Source organism: Rana temporaria, chromosome 5 (assembly GCF_905171775.1).
Source record: "Rana temporaria chromosome 5, aRanTem1.1, whole genome shotgun sequence".
NCBI classification, from domain to species: Eukaryota; Metazoa; Chordata; class Amphibia; order Anura; family Ranidae; genus Rana; species Rana temporaria.
Genome location: NC_053493.1, coordinates 338,150,582 through 338,169,248, shown reverse-complemented (window position 1 = coordinate 338,169,248; position 18,667 = coordinate 338,150,582). Strand labels below are relative to the sequence as shown.

At 39.8% G+C, this 18,667-nt stretch overlaps 1 protein-coding gene across 3 annotated transcripts in view; it reads left to right on the top strand.

Moving 5' to 3' along the window:
* Positions 1-18,667, top strand: part of TRPA1 (transient receptor potential cation channel subfamily A member 1) — a 172,893-nt gene that overhangs the window by 72,164 nt on the left and 82,062 nt on the right. For all 3 annotated transcript variants that reach the window (XM_040354407.1, XM_040354408.1, XM_040354406.1), the window contains one exon: positions 3,303-3,402. In XM_040354407.1, the coding sequence (XP_040210341.1) occupies positions 3,303-3,402 (100 nt within the window). The remainder of the gene's footprint in view (positions 1-3,302; positions 3,403-18,667) is intronic.

Here is an 18,667-nt window from a genome sequence, read left to right as displayed (position 1 = left end):
TTAGGATGCATGAATACATACAATTACACCAGATCTTTCATTATGTACTCAATTATCTTCACAATTAGCCAACTGCAGAGAATCTCCTAACATAATAAAATAACACAAATAGACTACATTGACTGTGACTTTAAAAGACATTAGATAAGCTCATACAGTACAAAGTATCTGAATCAGTATTGACACACCTGGAAGCAGCATTAGTGATGAAAACTGGCAGCAGATATAGAGGAATGTAGGAGAGCTTCGTAAAAGTGTTTTTTTTTTTTTTTTTAAACAGTGAGGTGGTGGGATAGGAGGAATTTCAGATTTTCCCAGTGATAGATAAATTCACTCACTTTCATGCTAATTTTACCAGAGCTATTTTGGGCCATAAGGATGCCCTCTGATGGCAGTACCCCAAGGTTATTTTTAGATGAACAACCAGGATGTATAAATGCATCTATACTACAGCATCAAATAGAAATAAAATTGAATATAGTTGAAATGTGTTTCTTTATTTTGTAAAGCTGAATAAAATATAATATTTAAAAATCAAAATGTTCAATTAACACATAGAAAATGAAATTAGTTTCAGGGCAGAAAGTTATCTAGAATAATGATTCATCCAAACAGGAGGGAAGAATAAATCATTAAAGAATACAGTACATTGAAATAAAATTGCATTTTACTTATTAGATAGAGGACAAAATGAAATCATTTTAGGATGCATGAATACATACAATTACACCAGATCTTTCATTATGTACTCAATTATCTTCACAATTAGCCAACTGCAGAGAGTCTCCTAACATAATAAAATAACACAAATAGACTACATTGACTGTGACTTTAAAAGACATTAGATAAGCTCATAAAGTACAAAGTATCTAAATCAGTATAAGAATGAGCAAATAATTCAACTGAAGTACTATGTAAAGGCAAAAAAAAAAAAAAAATTGAAAAATCATGTAAACTGAGATAATGATTAATAAATACAAATGAGATATGTTCAATTTAGTCTTTTATCAACCTTTAATAACGTTTTTTGCAAAAGATAATAAACATTACATACAGAATTTGTTAATTGAGGCAGCTATGCCCGGAAGTGGGAGCAAATACCTGGATTACACAGGTATCTGCTCCCTCCTCCCCCCCTGAAAGGGGCCAAATGTGACGCTGGAGGGGGGGAGGAGTTCGAAAAACCGAAGTTCAATTTTGGGTGGAACTCCGCTTTAAGTGCCACAGAGCTTAGTTTGTTTCAGTCATCCAACCATTTGCAAGCAAAAATCCTGACTTTTTTAATGTCCCTTTAGTGTTTGGTATTAGCATTTGGCATAAATTGCTGATAGCAGGGCTGTAGGTGAAACTAACTTTGATAAAGAGTTTTACAAGAATGCCACATTTGACAGCTGTTTTCAATACAAATCCCAGAATCACTCACAGAGATGGGTGACTTTTCATATTTTCCCTGCTGATGTAACCCACCACTGCTTTTGGTAACGGTCTTCTGTGTTATGTAATTAAAACAACAATAAAGACAAAGGGGTTGATTTACTGAAGGCAAATATACTGTTCACTGTAAGTTGCTCTTGATCTTAGTAAATGAGGGGAAGCTTCTCTGATTTCCATCATCAAACCATGTACAAGCAAAAATATTTTATTTACTTTTTAAGTTAAAGCGGGGGTTCACCCAAAAAACATTTTTTAACATTACATTCAGGCGAGTTGACATAATGACATTAGGCTGTTTTTTTTTAAATCCTTGCCGTACATTCCGTTTTATCTACATTTTCACGGCGGCTTCCGGGTATGTAATCTGCGGGACTGGGCGTTCCTAATTGATTGACATGCTTACAGCGCGTCACGAGTTGCCGAAAGAAGCCAAACGTCGGGGAGCAGGCGCCGTATAGAGCCGACTTGCAGTCCGGCTTCTTTTGGCAACTCGTTATGTGCTGTATGCGCCGGTCGGAAAGCATGTCAATCAATTAGGAATGCCCAGTCCCTCAGATTACATACCCGGAAGCCGCTGTGAAAATGTAGATAAAACAGCATGTACGGCAAGGATTTAAAAAAAACAGCCTAATGTCATTATGTCAACTCGCCTGAATGTAATGTTAAAACATTTTTTTGGGGTGAACCCCCACTTTAAGCTTTACCTCATTTAATAAGCTCTGGAGCAACTTCACTTGCAGTTTACAGTATATTTGCCTTTAGTAAATGAACCTCAATGATTTAAGCAACATGATTAGGATTGGGCTGTGAATACATTTCCCAGTGAAAAGCTTTATTTTTTAAAAAAATTGATATTTGCACTGCAAATTTTTTCTTATAATTTGACATACAATAATCGTTCAACATGAGCTATCCTGGCTGATGCATTTTTTTTGAAAGACGACTCTGTACTATATGTGTTTTTGGAAGCTTTTGTTAAGTTTTAGCTGATAGTGATAGCCTCTTTAGGAATCGATTGCAAAACCGCTGTCACATATTTTAGGATTACCGGCACATCCTCCAAAACGTGCGCTTTTCATCACTCTCTTCGAGCGGGGAAACAGAAAGAAGTCTGCAGGTGCCAGATCAGTGGAGTATGGTGGATGATTGAGAGCCAAGAATTGGCACATCCCACAGTGCCCAGGTGTGTTATCATGATGGATCCGGGTCACACACGGTTATGAAATATCCATGGGTTTCCATCCGTTTTGCTTTCTGTTTGTCTGTCAGCTTGTGCGACACAAACCGGGAACAGATATTCCACTTACCTAAATCTTCCAGGAAGATGGTGCATACCGTGTCCCTGCCACATTTGTCGCACTTGCTCGATCATGTCTGAGATTCTGCCCATGGTCAACTCGAACATGGCTCATCCTCAGTTTGAACCAGCCGCAAACAAATTTTCTGCTCACCGCTTCGGGCCAGTTCACTTGTCCCGTACACTTGGCAAATAAGGGTAATTATAGCTTAGTGTATTTAATTTCTCCTATCAAGATTTGGACCCTTGCCTGTAGAAATTGCTTGGTGTGTCTCCTCTTTTAATACAGGTATAATTTACCTTTTGAGCCTCAGAATATGACAGGCTCAGGAAAATAGTGCCCTCGCTTTCACTCTGGTGATTTTGGCACAGGCTCTAATGTTTTATATATCCCAAAGCACAGAACTGTTTTTTTTTTTTCAACAAGTACGTTTGTGGTTCAGTGTGTAGCTATTAGCCCATTAGTAATTACAGTTTTATATCCTTTCCATAGACAGACTGGAGACTAATTATTGCCTGTTTTATTTTAGCATTGCTCCATTATGTACTCACCTTCTTCTCCTATTTACAGGGAGCAAATATTGACAGTATCGATAACGATTTTCGTACACCTCTGCTGCTGGCCACTTCATGCTCTGCTTGGAAAACTGTGAATTTACTTCTTGAAAAAGGTACAGGGTTTGTCATGAACACTTAATCCAATTATGTTATTATGCCAAACTAGGCATGTGCAATTTTTTAAGTTACGAATACGTTTTCCATCAATTTTCATTATTTTAGTTGATTCGTTAACATACGAATGAACGAACGGTTTAGCGCAATTAATAACGAATAACGATATTTTCAAAATAACGAATATGAAAAACAACGAAGATACGAAAGATGAAAGAAACGAAAACATAGAAACAATGAAAATACCGAACCCAAAAAAAAAAATAATTATGAAAAACAAAATGAACGAAAATGCAAACTTACTAATATTCGAAGACCGAAAAGAAAACAACCGAAATGCCGAACAAAGAATAAAAAACGAAAATCAAAACTAATGAAAAATAAATTACGAATCTTCGGAAAACGGAAATGAAAACAACGAAAATACAAAATAATGTAAATTAGCTTTCGTTAGTACTGAAATATTTCTGGACATTGACCAATAACCACTGAGCGCTGTCCCTTTCCTCTGAAGAGGTTTGTTCCTTCCCCCAATGAGCTTCTTTCTCATTACCTCCTGGCTCCTTGTGTCTTTTTCTGTGTTAGACTGCAGTGCATCTAATTTCTAAATTTGTATTTGTAATATCTGACATATTTTAGTTTTCTTCTACGTCAGACTTCATTCTAGACAGGGTGTGTGTGCTAACTAAGACAGTCAAGTCAATCACAGTAAAGTACGAATTACAAAATTACGACGTGTAGTGTGTCGAATAAACGTAAAATTTATTCTAACAGAATTACGAATGCAATAAAATCTACAAAAGTAAGTTTTTACAATCAAAGGAAATTAGACACGAAAATACGAATGATCATAAAGCAACGAAAATATATTTCTTACGAAAATACGAATGCGGCATGATGGAAAATATAATGTAAATACGAATAGCAAAACAACGAAAATTAAACTAACGTAAAAACGAAGAAACAAATAAAATCATTTTAAAAATACGAACGCGGCAGAATACAAAATATAATGAAAATACGAATCTGGATTCAACGAAAAATAAACTAACAAAAAAAAACGGAAACGGAAAAAAAGAGTGTTACGAAAATACTAAAGAGTACGAATATGATAACTACGAATCACGATAAACGAACAGAAACTAAACAGAAATAAACGAAAAATTTTGCTGTGCACATGTCTATGCCAAACCTTACATTTTAATGATCAAATTAAAAGTAATATTTGTTACACCTGTAAATCTCAAAATATAAACATTGATTCAAATATATAAATCACTCTCTTACATCTGTTTATCAGGAATCTAAAATATTTTTATGAAAGTCACCTTGTAAACCTCCTTTTCATTTTCTGGTAATGGCTTTACCTGGTTAACTTTCAAAGGTATATGTTTGTTATATTGCCAGTAGGGATGGGCCAAACGACCCCATGTCTGGTTCGCACCAGCACTTTCAAACATTGTGAAAGTTCGGAACCAAATAACAAACCCCATTGAGGTCTACATGGCCTGAATGTGAAAAATCAAAATTGCCCATTTTGAAGGCTTATATGCAGGTAATTTGGCATACAATGGTTATGGGGGTCCAGGTACTTCGCTGGTGAACATGTATAAATGAAAAAAAGTGAAAATATAAAAATTTAAATCTCCTTTTAACATAGTACCTGTGGGGGGGGGGGTGCCCTTAGTCCACCTGTAAAGTGACACATCTGTACTCTTGATGAAAGCAAGAATTGGCCTTGCTGTCACAAATTGCAATAATATGCACCTGTCAAACAGGTGGGGGAAAATTGGTCTTTGGGTGTTAATTGTGTTAATTGTGCCCATGAAACGTACACCAAATACATTCTTACTGATGAAATCAACACCCACAACACCAGGCAGTCCTAGTCCTCCAAAAAAAACACTTAATCGGCAACATCGGCACCAGGGGCTTCATAGCTGCTGGTAATCCAGGACTGTGAACATACGCGTTCTATGATCAATAACAAAACCTCCAGCAGCACTGAATGCCCATTCAGAAAGCACGCTGGATGCAGGGCAGACCAGCAGCTCAATAGCATACTGGCCAAGTTCTGGCCAGTGGTCTATTCTCATGATCCAGTAAACCAACAGATCATAGACTGGAAAGCCTTTTATCTCACCCCTAGATAATCTTAAGTGAAGTGAACTCCTGCGCTGTCTAGAGTGAGGGGACAAGTGAAAAGTGGGGATACTGCTGCAAATAAAAAAGAGGTCTACCTCGATAGACAAAAAGTGATAATTGTAACAAGTGAAATATTTGCGCTGTAAAGTGTTATACAAATTAATGTGTGTGTACATATAACCACATACATATACAAGTACAAAAAATGGGTGGGGAAAGTCCAAAAAAGGGGGAGTGACACTAATATACCAGTAAACAATAATGTTGAATAGTCATTAATCGAGGGCACAGTGCTGAAGAGGTCCAGGTACAACAAAATCCAACCATGTAGGGGTGCAGTTCATCAATACTTTATCCAATCAATAACGTTGTGAAGTGAAAAATGTTGAAAAACACAACAATAAAAATAAAATATAAAAATAGAAATAAAAATAAATATAAAAATAAAAATAGGAATAAGGGTCAAAGTATTTCAGAAGAAGGAGGCCTTGTATCCAAAAAGGGTGAAAGATAGAGAGTGAGCCGTAACCAAGATCTCATATATGCACCTCTAGTGATCCCAGCAGCTCACCTCTAATCTGGCAAGCTGGATTAAATCAGCCTGATCCTGATGGGTGTGGTCCGTTGTTGAATATCACATACGGCTCTCCATACAGTGTATTACATGAAAAAGTAAAAGGAGTAGAAACCAGATGGTGTGATAACGTCACAGAGAGGGATAGCAATGTCTTCTGATTTAAACCAGTGGAGATGCACACACATGTGGGTGAAAAAACTGGGGCTCTTATCCACGAACGCCGAGCTCGTCAGTCCCTCCTTCCTCTCCCTTACTGATTCTCCAGGGTTAGGAGTCCCGTGTCCCCAATGGTTCACGAGTCGGCTCTTGGTATGTATGAGGATCTCGGTGGTGTATGTGGGGTAAGAGAGAAGGACAAGCCTGATCTTCCACCATGTGATGCAGACGCTCCTTATGGGATGTGGAATATGATAACCCTGGGCGGCGAGGACTCTCTTGATCAACAGAAGCCTCAAAACTATGTTTTCCATGACACTGTAACCTACCAGGGTTGAAAAAAGCGTTTGATAAACTCCTCTTTAAGGTTTCCTGAAGAGATTTCATCTTGTGCACTCTCTGTGGGGATGGGATGATACTTTCCCCTTATAACGGTGATAGTGATCCCTTTCCTTTATTACACGTATTCTTGGGTCCTTTCGCAGGCTTTGAAACATGAGGGAACCCATGCACAGAAAATTTGCGGAGGCATTAGAAGCAGACTCCTTGGGGTCAATTAGGATTACAGTATGTGGAACTGCCTCCTCCCAGCCATGTACAACTCCCAAGGCTTCTGGGGATGGAAAACCATAATGTTTGACGTATTTCTTCCTCTGCTTCAATGCCTCAGAACTTGCCAGAATCCTCCTCCTCTCTCTCCTTTTGTGTGTTCTGTGGCATAGGTGTCTGCATAAAGTGGGCCTTGAGAGAAAAGGAAATCCTCCTCTTCGTCCCACTGCTCTGCCTCGAGTGCCCTGTCCATAATGCCGTGCAGAGTCTGTTCCAGCAAGAACACAACAGGGATTGTTTCACTGATGCATGCATTGTCACATTTACCATCCTTTGTGGCTTCCTCAAATGGTGACAGTACAGAGCATGCATCCTTTAGGAGCAGTCATTGGCCTGAGCCTGTCATTGTGCCATACTCACACAGGTACTCGTTGACAGCCCTCTGGTACATATACAGCTGCCACAGCATTGCGAAAGTCGAGTTCAATCTGGTGGGCATGTCACAAATCAGGTGGATAACGGGCAAGTTGAATTTACCCTGAATTTCCTAGCACTGGCTGTATTTGACTGCCTAAAATGGCTACAGACTCTTCTGGCCTGCTTTAGTAGATCTTCCAGCCCCATTTAGGAAATGCTGCACCACCAAATTGAGGACATGTACCAGGCATGGCACATGTGTCAACTTTCCCTGTCTAAGGGCAGACAGGAGGTTTGTGCCATTATCACACACACCACCATTCCTGGCTCCAGCTGGCATGGCGTGAAGCCGTGAACCACCTCTGAGGCTGTTCCTGCAGAGCTGCAAGAATCTCTGCTCCGATGTGGTTTCTGTCCCTTAGACACACCAGCTGGAGCACTGCATGGCATCTTTTAGCCTGTGATATTGTCATATTGAATAGCCCTTTGAATACTTATGGGGTACTTGAGGTTCATAGGACAATTCAGCAGAGGAGGGCATGAAGGAGGAGGAGGAGGGGGTAGAGCTGACAAATCTGCCATCATCACCAGCTGTATGGAAATGTGGGGACACAACAAGCTGTAGCACTGAGCCCTGTCCTGCATCTTTCCGAGTTGCAAACAGAGTTACTCAGTGTGCTATGAACCAAATATATTATTCCTGCCCCTGCTTGTTGGACTACATGTCAGCAGTAACGTGGACTTTGCGGCTGACTGCCTTGCCCAACAACATTGCCTTCCAGGTGATGGCAACGAAATAACGTCTGGGAACCTGCTATTGGGGTACAGTACATTCTGAAAATTCACACAAGGGGACAGGCAGAAGTAGAGCCAACAGCTTTGACAAGCTTGCATTTAGATGCTTGGCGTGTGGGTGGCAGGGGCTGTATTTTTTTCCCACTGCAGCAGATGGGGCAGAGACATTTTCTGGCTATAGTCTACAGCTGGTGGAGTGCTGCTGGCAGATGTGCTGCAAGGACCTGGGACACTCTGCTCTATACCATCATCCCTGTCAGTGGAGACTACTGAGAGTTCATGAGGTATAGCAGGGATAGACTGGGGTGAGTAAGGAGGAGGGACAGATTTGTGCCCCTTTTTGTGGCTTTTAGGTGCTCTTGCCAAGGGGCTGAGTGGTGGGAAGTATATGCCTTGTCAAGCATGTAGTACCCAAATGGTTGGTGTTTTTGCCACATTGATGTGCTTGAGACAAAGTTTGCAAATAGCAAACAGTGCGATCGGCTGCACATGTACTAAAAAAGGCTCAGACAGCTGAGCTGTGGGCAGTGGGACGGGAGATAACAGCTCCACAATGTGATGGAATACGATGGCTGCTCTCTACTTTTCCATGATGGCTGCCTCGTTGGCGTTGTGCCTCACCCTCACTTTCCTCCTCTGCTCTATCCAGCACCCAAATTGAGTCAGTGACCTCAACATCCTTATCATCTCCTCCATCCTCATTTCCACTGGAGACAACTTGGCAATATGCTACGGCTGGGGAAACATGAATGCCAATTTGTGTACCAGTGTTCTTCCCTCTCTGTAGGCTCATGTTCCTGCTTTCCTCAACCTCAGAACCAACATCTTTATTGAGTAATGGCTGTGCATCGTCAAGGAGCAAGTGGCTGGCGCTGTGTTAAAAAAACTCTACTTACTCCTCCATGCCTGATGCTGGTGCTATGGCAGAAATAGCTGTAGACAAGGAGGCAGGTTTTGTCACTCTGGCAGCTGCAGGGGACTGCGCACTAGTCTCTGCTTGGGTGACAGAGTATGAAGAGGATGAGGACGATTTAGTACGGCAGTCCACCAACTTCTCTGCATGCTGTGGCTGGATAGCACGGGCAACATCACTAAGCGAAGAAAATGTTTTTTCACTTTGCTGCATTAAAATCAAAAACAATATAACTTTTTTGTTTCAACCGATTTTGAAAATATATCAATGTTTCAAATCGAAAAAAAAACTGTAGATTCAAAGAAAAAAAAAACGAATACGCATTCCGAATACGAATTTAACAAATCAACTAAATTGAACTAAACAAAATAACAAGATTAACGGATCAAAATTAAACGAAACAAAACCAATATTTTTCGTCATGCACATTTCTAATGCACATAACTATATGGCGTAAAACAAATAGAAGAATAGCACTCACATTGCCAACATCCGTAAATAATGTGGTAAAGAAAAAGCAAAAAATAGAGGTATGAACCCTAATCGGACTTTTAGCGGCACAGTAAACAATAGAGATGTAAAAAATATATAAATGTTTAATAGAAAACGAAAACCACATATATAACATAGGATACAAGGACAATACACAAATTTAATATCATACACATGAGTACATATAAATGATGAGAGCCCGAATGCATCAACGTTTTTCGCAAATTCAGGAAAACAGTAATTGTAGAGGCAAGAAAGGGATCTCACTCTTACAAATTAGTTTCTTGGTTAGCATGTGGCCAAACCAGACATCCAATAGAGGAGAAAGCGAGCCACTCAAAGAAGGTGCAATACTGGGCGAAGCAAAAATGGGGAGACCAACTGTAATTTCCAAATAGTCGGTGTATATGACTACAAAAGTCACAAATGGAGAAAATTGATATAAGAAGAATGTCTTCCTTTTCAGCCAACAAGCCGAAATATAGGATGTCAAAGTGATCATTCAAAATATCAATAGACTGGGATCCATAGCTCAAGAGGGATATAAAATGCGGATCCCCCAAGTAGTGACTATTATTAGACTGGGCAGGTTCAAGTTATTCCCCAGGGGAGAGCACAAAAAGAGGGCTCTACATGAGTAGAGCCCTCTTTTTGTGCTCTCCCCTGGGGATTACCTTGAACCTGTCATGTTCGGGCCGAACCATTTGCCCATTCCTAATTGCCAGTCATTTATTTTGTTTTATTTATTATGCTTATGGCTCACTTTACTTCTTACTTTTCTATTTACTTTCCTGAGAAATTAATCTTTATCCAGTTTAATCTATTTCCCTGTTTATTACACCACTTCAGCCCAGAAGGTTTTACCCCCTTAATGACCAAGCCATTTTTCCTGCAATACGGCACTGCGTTACTTTAACTGACAATTACGTGGTCGTGTGACGCTGTACCCAAATAATTTTTTTCACAAATAGAGCTTTCTATTGATGGTATTTGACCACCTCTGCGGTTTTTATCTTTTGCGCTATAAACAAAAAAAGACAGATAATTTTGAAAATATATATATATATTTTACTTTGTGCTATAATACATAGCCCACATATTTTTTTTAATCTAATTTCTTTATCAATTTAGGAAAATATGTATTCTTCTATATATTTTTGGTAAAATGATTGATTTGCACAAAAGTTATAGCGTCTATAAACTATAGGATAGATTTACTAGTAATGGTGGCGATCAGTGATTTTTAGCGGGACTGCGACATTGCAGTGGACAAACCTGACACTAAGTGACACTTTTTGGGGGCCAGTGACACCAATACAGTGATCAGTGCTAAATAAAATGCACTGCTACTGTATAAATGACACTGGCAGGGAAGGGGTTAACATCAGAGGCGATCAAAGGGTTAAAGGGTCACTAAAGGATTTTTTTTTTAGCTTTACCTTACTGCAGTCCTGGTTTCATGTCCTTATTGTTTGTTTTTGCTCTGATGTTGCTGTAAACCTTCTCTGTTCTGAACAGTCTGTTTCCTGATGAAAAAAGTCATGGGAGCTTTCTCTCTGTGGTCACTAATTTAGGAGGTGTGATTACTGTTAGGTAGATTCAGTCAGAGTTAGGCCGACTTATCAGTAGATAAGTTGACCTAACTCAGAATCTACGCCGACTTATGTTTAAGCGTATGCTCAAACAGAGATACGCTTAAACATATCTAAGATACGACGGCTTGCGCCGTCCTATCTTAGGTTGCAATATTTTGGATGGCCGCTAGGTGGCACTTCCATTGCGGCCAACGTAGAATATGTAAATGAGTTTATACGCCGATTCACGAACGTACGCCCGGCCGCCGCAGCCGTTTACGCCGTTTCCATAGCGCATTACAGGCCTAAAGTTATTCCATCTATTAGGTGGAATAACAATGTTAAAGTATGGCCGCCGTTCCCGCCGTGAGATTCGAATTTTTAACGTTGTTTGCGTAAGTCGTCCGCGAATCGGGATTTACGTAGTTTACGTTCACGTCAAAATCAATAGGCCCGTGCGGCGTACGTAACCGCAATGCACACTGGGAAATGTAGTCGCCCGGCGCATGCGCAGTGAAAAAAAAACGTCAAAAACGTGAGGTCAAGCCTCATTACCATCAAACACGCCCCCCTCTAAGTCATTTGAATTCCGCGCTCTTACGCCCGCCCACTTTAGGCTACGTCACCGTATATTAGCAGGCAAGTATATTGAGAATTATTACTAGCCTAGCTAATTTACGGCGGCGTAGCCTAAACAGGCTAAGCTACGCCGCCGTAACTTTGCACTATTGTACCTGAATCTACCTATGTGTGTCTAAAACCCCTCAACACCAATCAGTTTCGTTTTACAAACCATCACTGCCCTGTATTGGCTCTTTGTTTCTGTTCATCACAGAAGCATGAAACAGCATGCAAAAACGAAACTGAAACTGAAGGAACATTATATGATTGATTTTTATCTATTTTTAATCATTTTTAAAAGGAATCAGTTAACTATTATGTCTCTATACCCTGTAAACAGTCATTTCAGCAAAATTCCTGCTTTCAAGGAACAGAATATCTCTGTGTAATTCCCTGTCAGAATGGGGATCTGCCTTGTTTACATAGGCAGATCACCATTCTACCTCTCTGTGGAGTGGTCGCGGGTGGCTGGCGAACATCCGGTCCACCGGACCCACTGATTGGCTCCCCCTCTATGCAGAGGGCACATGCCCACAGTATCCATTGCATGAAATTACGTATGGGTACGTTGTTTTGTGCAATAGAGCCACCCTGACGCAGTATATATGCAGTCTTTAAGTGGTTAATATATACTGTGAACGTTAGATACATATGAATTTGTGCTGCATTAAACTACCTGTGTACCTACAGTATGTATAATTCTTCTTCATATTAATAACCCATAGTCTCTGCTCACCAACTGAAATTTGCCTGCAGAATGTTGGAAAATATGATTTATTCAGTCTCATTTCCTGTTTTTGTTATTAACAATTATTAGGTAGTAGAGATACCATTGGTATTGGGGTAGCAGATATGTGGGTATGCTGCAAGGGAAATTGGACCTTGCAGAGGAATTCACTTTAGAGCTTAGTAAATGTGGTGAAGCTCAATCATAAGCCAGGAAAATAAAAAAGCAGCATTTCTGCTTGCACATGATTGGATGATGGTAGTCAGCAGAATTTCACCTAATTCACTAAGCTCTGGAGCAAATTCTTTGGCAAAGTACAAGTTCCCTTGCAAAGTGAACAGTAAATCAACCCCAGGCCATGTGTGTTTTATTCATATACTAGAGTAACTTGTTTACCAGGAGTTGCTGCAATTTGTACAAGATCGCTGCTCTTAGCTTCACCACATTGAATAAACCTGATCAAAAAGCACAGACTATCTCTGCCCTCCTGGATGTTTCTTAAAATCTGGTAAAGGATACTGTAGCTAGACACCAACATTTTACAGGACTTTGTATACATTTTAATACTAGCCATTGCACCAACATGGCCTTCACAACATTAATTGATTACAAAGATGTAAACATAACAACACAATCTAGTGCTGTTTGTGTGGGTCAATACAATAGTATATTATATTTCAGTAAGTGTCAGCCATCTACACACTCAGCAATGGCTAGAGACAAGCCATGCAATGTAAGGTGGGGGAAGTGAAGAGGAAAGGAAGTGTGATTACAAGTGTTTACAGATTATATTTAGAAACTATTTTTGGGCTGGTATATATTCAATTCAATATCTGGCAAGTAGAATTCCAAATGATGTTTACAAAGAGAATTTGATCTCGTCAAAGGCTCCTGCCTTCTTCCTGCTCTGCCGTCTGACATTTCTTAGTTAATGAAGGGATGACCCCATCCCCTTGTGACGTCATCGACCCAGCATGATCTGATTGATGTTAGCTGGCGGAACCTTTAACGAGACCAAAGGTATTTTTTTCCTCCTTTTTTGGGTCCAGCAGTGCGGCAGGCGTCATGATTGACAATTGATTAAACCAGGGGGCTTTTTTTTTTTTTTAAATAAAGGAATTGCCCAAAAACCATGTTGTGTATCTCATACTCATTCACACAGGTTCTGAGGGTTCCCTTGTTAAAAGGGTCTTCCAGATTCCTATAAGCCCCCCACCCACAGACCCTCACAACCATCAGCCAGGGTTGTGGGGAAGAGGCCCTTGTCCCCATCAATAAGGTGCTTTGGGGCACCTTTATTAAAGAAATGTCAGATGGCAGAGCAGGCAGATGACAGGAGACTTTGACAAGACCAGAGATTTTTTTCTATTTTTGGGTGCGACAGACATTGTGATTGACAATGTATCTACAACGGTGGACTTTTTTTGGGGGGGGCACCTGCCCCACAGCACCCCTCCCATGTTAAGGGCAATTGGCCTGATTTTGTTCAGAAGGTGGGCGCACTCACTTGCCCCCCCATTTTCTGGTCTGCCGGGCTGCATGCTCGGATAAGGGTCTTGTATAGATTTTGGGGGAGGGACCACATAATTTTTTTTTTTTGCCATAGGCTTCCCCTTAAAATCCATACCAGACGCGAAGGGCCTGGTATGGATTGTGGGGGGCCCCACACAGTTTTTTTTTGAGATTTTCATTGCCGGCATTCTTTTGTTTACATCTCAGCTGTCAGTGGGGAAGCCCGCTGACAGCTGATGAGTCATCAGTTGTTAAGAATGCGTCGGCCGGCTTCCTGGCCTGCTCCATAACAATCAGCTATTCTTTACACAGAATTTTAATAATTTTTAGACCGATGCAAATTTGAATTGTTCAGAAAATATGGAATTCATTCGAAAATGAATATACGAAACAAAATTAAAACGAATTTCAATGAAATTCGGTACTATTTAATTTGGAGATTCGGACTGAAACGAATTGCACATGTATGCATATTTGGAAAAAACAAAAGCCTGTTTTTTATGAAAAATTTACAGATTACTGTTATGATTATGCTTTCACTAAGCTTTCAATACATATGTTTCTTACAATACTGTTCACAAGCTACAGTAGATACATTGGAAGTCAAAAGGTGATCCTGTCAACAGCATATGGCACTCTTCACGACTCACTTATCCATTTACCTGTCTGAGAAATGACTCTGTCAACATGATTCAGTCATGTTAGATTACTTCTCCCCATTCATTGTTCTGAACAATGATCTGGAAGTACATTTTTGACTGATAATATAATGCTGTCTTTACTATTTGATTTATGACATTTTCAGTTCCTTTCTATTATGAATAAGGACAATGCAGCTTTATTTTATTGTCATAGTAAGTCAGGTTAATGTAACTAGTTCATTCTGATTTAGGATTCGGAAGCTACTGTTTATATAAAATGCAGTTTATATAAGTACACTGGATTTATACAGTATATATATACTAATAGCTCTCATTTGTCATTTTAAACACGTGTCAGATCATAATCCTAACTCACTGGTATGCCAGTTTATGAAGCTGTGGTCTGAAAGCTTCACTGGCGATCTGAGTCAGAATTCACACTCCTGGATTCACCATCTCAGAGGTGGTGAAGCGGGGAGTGAAGAGAGAATCTCGGGAGTTCTGAGGAGGAAGGAGGAAGATTTTTAACTTCCTTCTACCTCGTTCTGACCCCCCAACACTGTAAACATGTCCCCCTGTAATATTTATGTGTATACATATATATATATACATAAATATATATAATGTGTACATGTATATATATATATATATATAAAATGTGTGTGTATACATATACAGTATATATTATGAAGGGGGACTTGTTATTTTAATTACATTACCCACGCCGTCTGTTAGTGTACTGAGCGGTGATAATTTATCACTGCTCAATAAACTGACATCTCGGTTTTTCTGTGAATTTCTGGTACTGAAATCTCGTAAAGTCTCACGAGATTCCAGTATCAGGGGCCGTTCTCCACTGTTTGAACAGTTGGTAGATCACTTCACTCCTCCAAGGGTGAAGCGATCTACACTGCTTCATAAACAGGCACACAGAGGAGAAAAATCTCCTCCGTGATTTCCCGAGAACGAAGCAGTGAATAGATTTCACTGCTTCATAAAAGGACACCTTTGTATGTATAAGTAGGTTGCAATTAGATTGGGGGTGGCTCAGGTTGGATGTGTATATATGTGATCTAGGATTCTCTTATCCTATTATAACATAGTAAAGAAGTATCACAGCTAGCAGGCAAGTTAGAAAAACTCATTTTGTTTTGACAATTCAATAAAATGAACAGTATTTCCTCAAATGTTCTAGATTTGTACTACACAGTGTAATGCATCTCCTGCGATACACTAGTTTATAAAGATATAATTAGTCAACTTGAAGTTCTATGCTCTCTATAAATGCAACCAGCCCACACATACAAATATGGTCATACAAATCCTTTTTCCTAGCAGCTGCATAAGTTACTGTAAAGCAGTGGTCTCCAAATTGTGGCACATGAACTGGATGTGAACTTATGCGTGCCTCTATCCAGCCTTTGGGTCACTGTTTCTCCCATTGATACGAGATGCTACAGTGGGGGGTTATTTACAAAAGGCGAATCCACTTTGCACTACAAGTACACTGCAAGTGCACTTGAAATTGCACTGAAAGTGCACTTGGTAGTGCAGTCGCTGTAGATCTGAGGGGAAGACATGAAATGAGGGGAAGCTCTGCTGATTTTATCATCCAATCATGTGCAAGCTAAAATGCTTTTTTTTATTTTCCTTGCATGCCCCCTCGTATCTACAGCGACTGCACTTCCAAGTGCACTTATAGTGCAAAGTGGATTTGCCTTTCGTAAATAACCCAGTGCTTTGAAAAAGTATTCATATCCCTTGAAATTGAATCCCTAAACTGACACAGGCTGCACAAGGAGGTCATTAATCAGAGAAGCAGCCAAGAGGCCCATGGTAACTCTGGAGGAGCTGCAGAAATCCACAACTCAGGTGGGAGAATCTGTTCACAGGACAACTATTAGTCATGCACTCTACAAATCTGGCCTTGGAAGATTGGCTAGAAGAAAGACATTATTTAACCATTTAACAACCGGCCCATAGCTGAATGATGGCTACAGGGCGGTTCGATAACTCTGGAAGGGTGTACATTGACGTCCTCCCAGAATCGCACTCCCGTGCGCCCCCAGGGGCGCGCACACAGGAGCATCCGTGACCGATGGGTCCTCTGGACCCGGCGCATCACGGATCACTGTAAATGGTCACTGACATTGGCGTGGCGATCATGTGGTATCACCATACTCAGGAGAAGTAGGCAAATCTATTTTGGGGTGTAATTTTTTCTATGTACATGCTATGTGTTAGAAATATTGTATGAATGGACAACTTTGTGTAAAAAAATGTGTTTTAATTTTCTTTCCACATTTTCCAAAAACTTTAAAATAAAAATAACATGTTCAAAATACTCATTATGCCTCATAGATTATACGTTGGGGTGTTTTCTTTCCAAAATAGGGTAATTTTTGGGGCATTTCTATTGTCCTGTTGCTCCAGGACCTTCAAAAATGTAAGAGGTAATCAGGAAATTAGATGTGTAATTTATGCTCCAGAACACCTGAAGGTACTCCCTGCATGTTGGGCCTCTGTATGTGGCCACGCTGTGTAAATGTGGTATTGCCATACTTGGGAGTAATAGCAGAATGTATTTTAGGGTGTAATTTGTGGTATGTATATGCCGTGTGTGAGAAATAACCTGCTAATATGACCATTTTGTGGGGGGAAAAAAATTGATTTTGCAAAGAATTGTGGGAAAAAATTACAACTTCAAAAAACTCACCATGCCTCTTACTAAATACCTTGGAATGTCTACTTTCCAAAAAGGGGTAATTTGGGGGGGTATTTGTACCTTCCTGGCATGTTGGGGTCTCAAGAAATAGGATAGGACGTCAGTACTTCAGGTGTGATACATTTTCAGAGATTGGCACCATAGCTTGTGGACTCTATAACTTTCACAAAGACCAAATAATATACACTGCGTTGGGTTATTTTTACCAAAGATATGTAGCATTATAAATTTTGACGAAAATTTATGAAGAAAAATTACTAATTTGCAAAATGTTATAACAGAAACTAAACTAAACTTTTATTACATAATTTTCTGTCTTTTTTCTTTAATAGCGCAATTTTTTTTAAACATCTAGAGGTGAATAAATACCTCCAAAAGAAAGCTCTATTTGTGGGGAAAAAGAGGACAAAAATGTCATATGAGTAATTGTCATTCAAATTGTGAGAGCACTGAAAGCTGAAAATGTGTCTAGTTAGGAAGAGGGTTTAAGTGCCCAGTGGTCAAGTGGTTAAAGAAAGCCATAAGAAGTCCCGTTTGCAGTTTGCGAGAAGCCATGTGGGAGATACAGCAAATCTAGATGTGGAAGAAGGTGCTCTGGTCAGATGACACCAAAATTTTACTTTTTGACCTAACAGCAAAACGCTATGTGTGGCGGAAAACTAACACTGCACATCCACACAGTGAAGCATGATAGTGGCAGCATCATGTTGTGGGAATGATTTTCTTCAGCAGGGATGGGGAAGCTGGTAAGAGTTGATGGGAAGATGGATGGCGCCAAATACAGGGCAATCTTAGAAGAAAACCTGTTAGAGTTTGCAAAATACTTGAGACTGGGCCAGAGGTTCACCTTCCAGCAGAAAAATGACCCTAAACATACAGCCAGAGCAACAATGGAGTGGTTTAGATAAAAGATAGACATGTGCGGTTCGTTTTGTTCCTAATCAATATTCAGACAAATTTTTTGTTATTTGGAGTTTTGGATATATCCGAATACCCAAATTACAATACAAACAAACTTTACCGAATGCTCCAAATAACTAAAAAAAATTTGTCTAAATTTCAGAAATTTGGACTGAAATTCAAATCAAATTTTTCAACAAACTCCAGTCGAATTCTAACTGTACCCATATTGCTGGAATCAAAGACTGTGGGGGCTATGTACGAAAGGTAAATCCAGTTTGCACTATAAGTGCACTGCAAGTGCAGTCGCTGAAGATCTGAGGGGAAGATCTGAAATAAGGGGGAAGCTCTGCTTATTTTATCATCCAATCATGTGCATGCTAAAATGCTGTTTTTTATTTTCCTTGCATGTCCCCCTTAGATCTACAGCAACTGAACGTCCAAGTGCACTTTATGTGCACTTGTAGTGCAAAGTGGATTTGCCTTTTGTAAATAACCCCCTGTGTGTGTTATTAGAGTA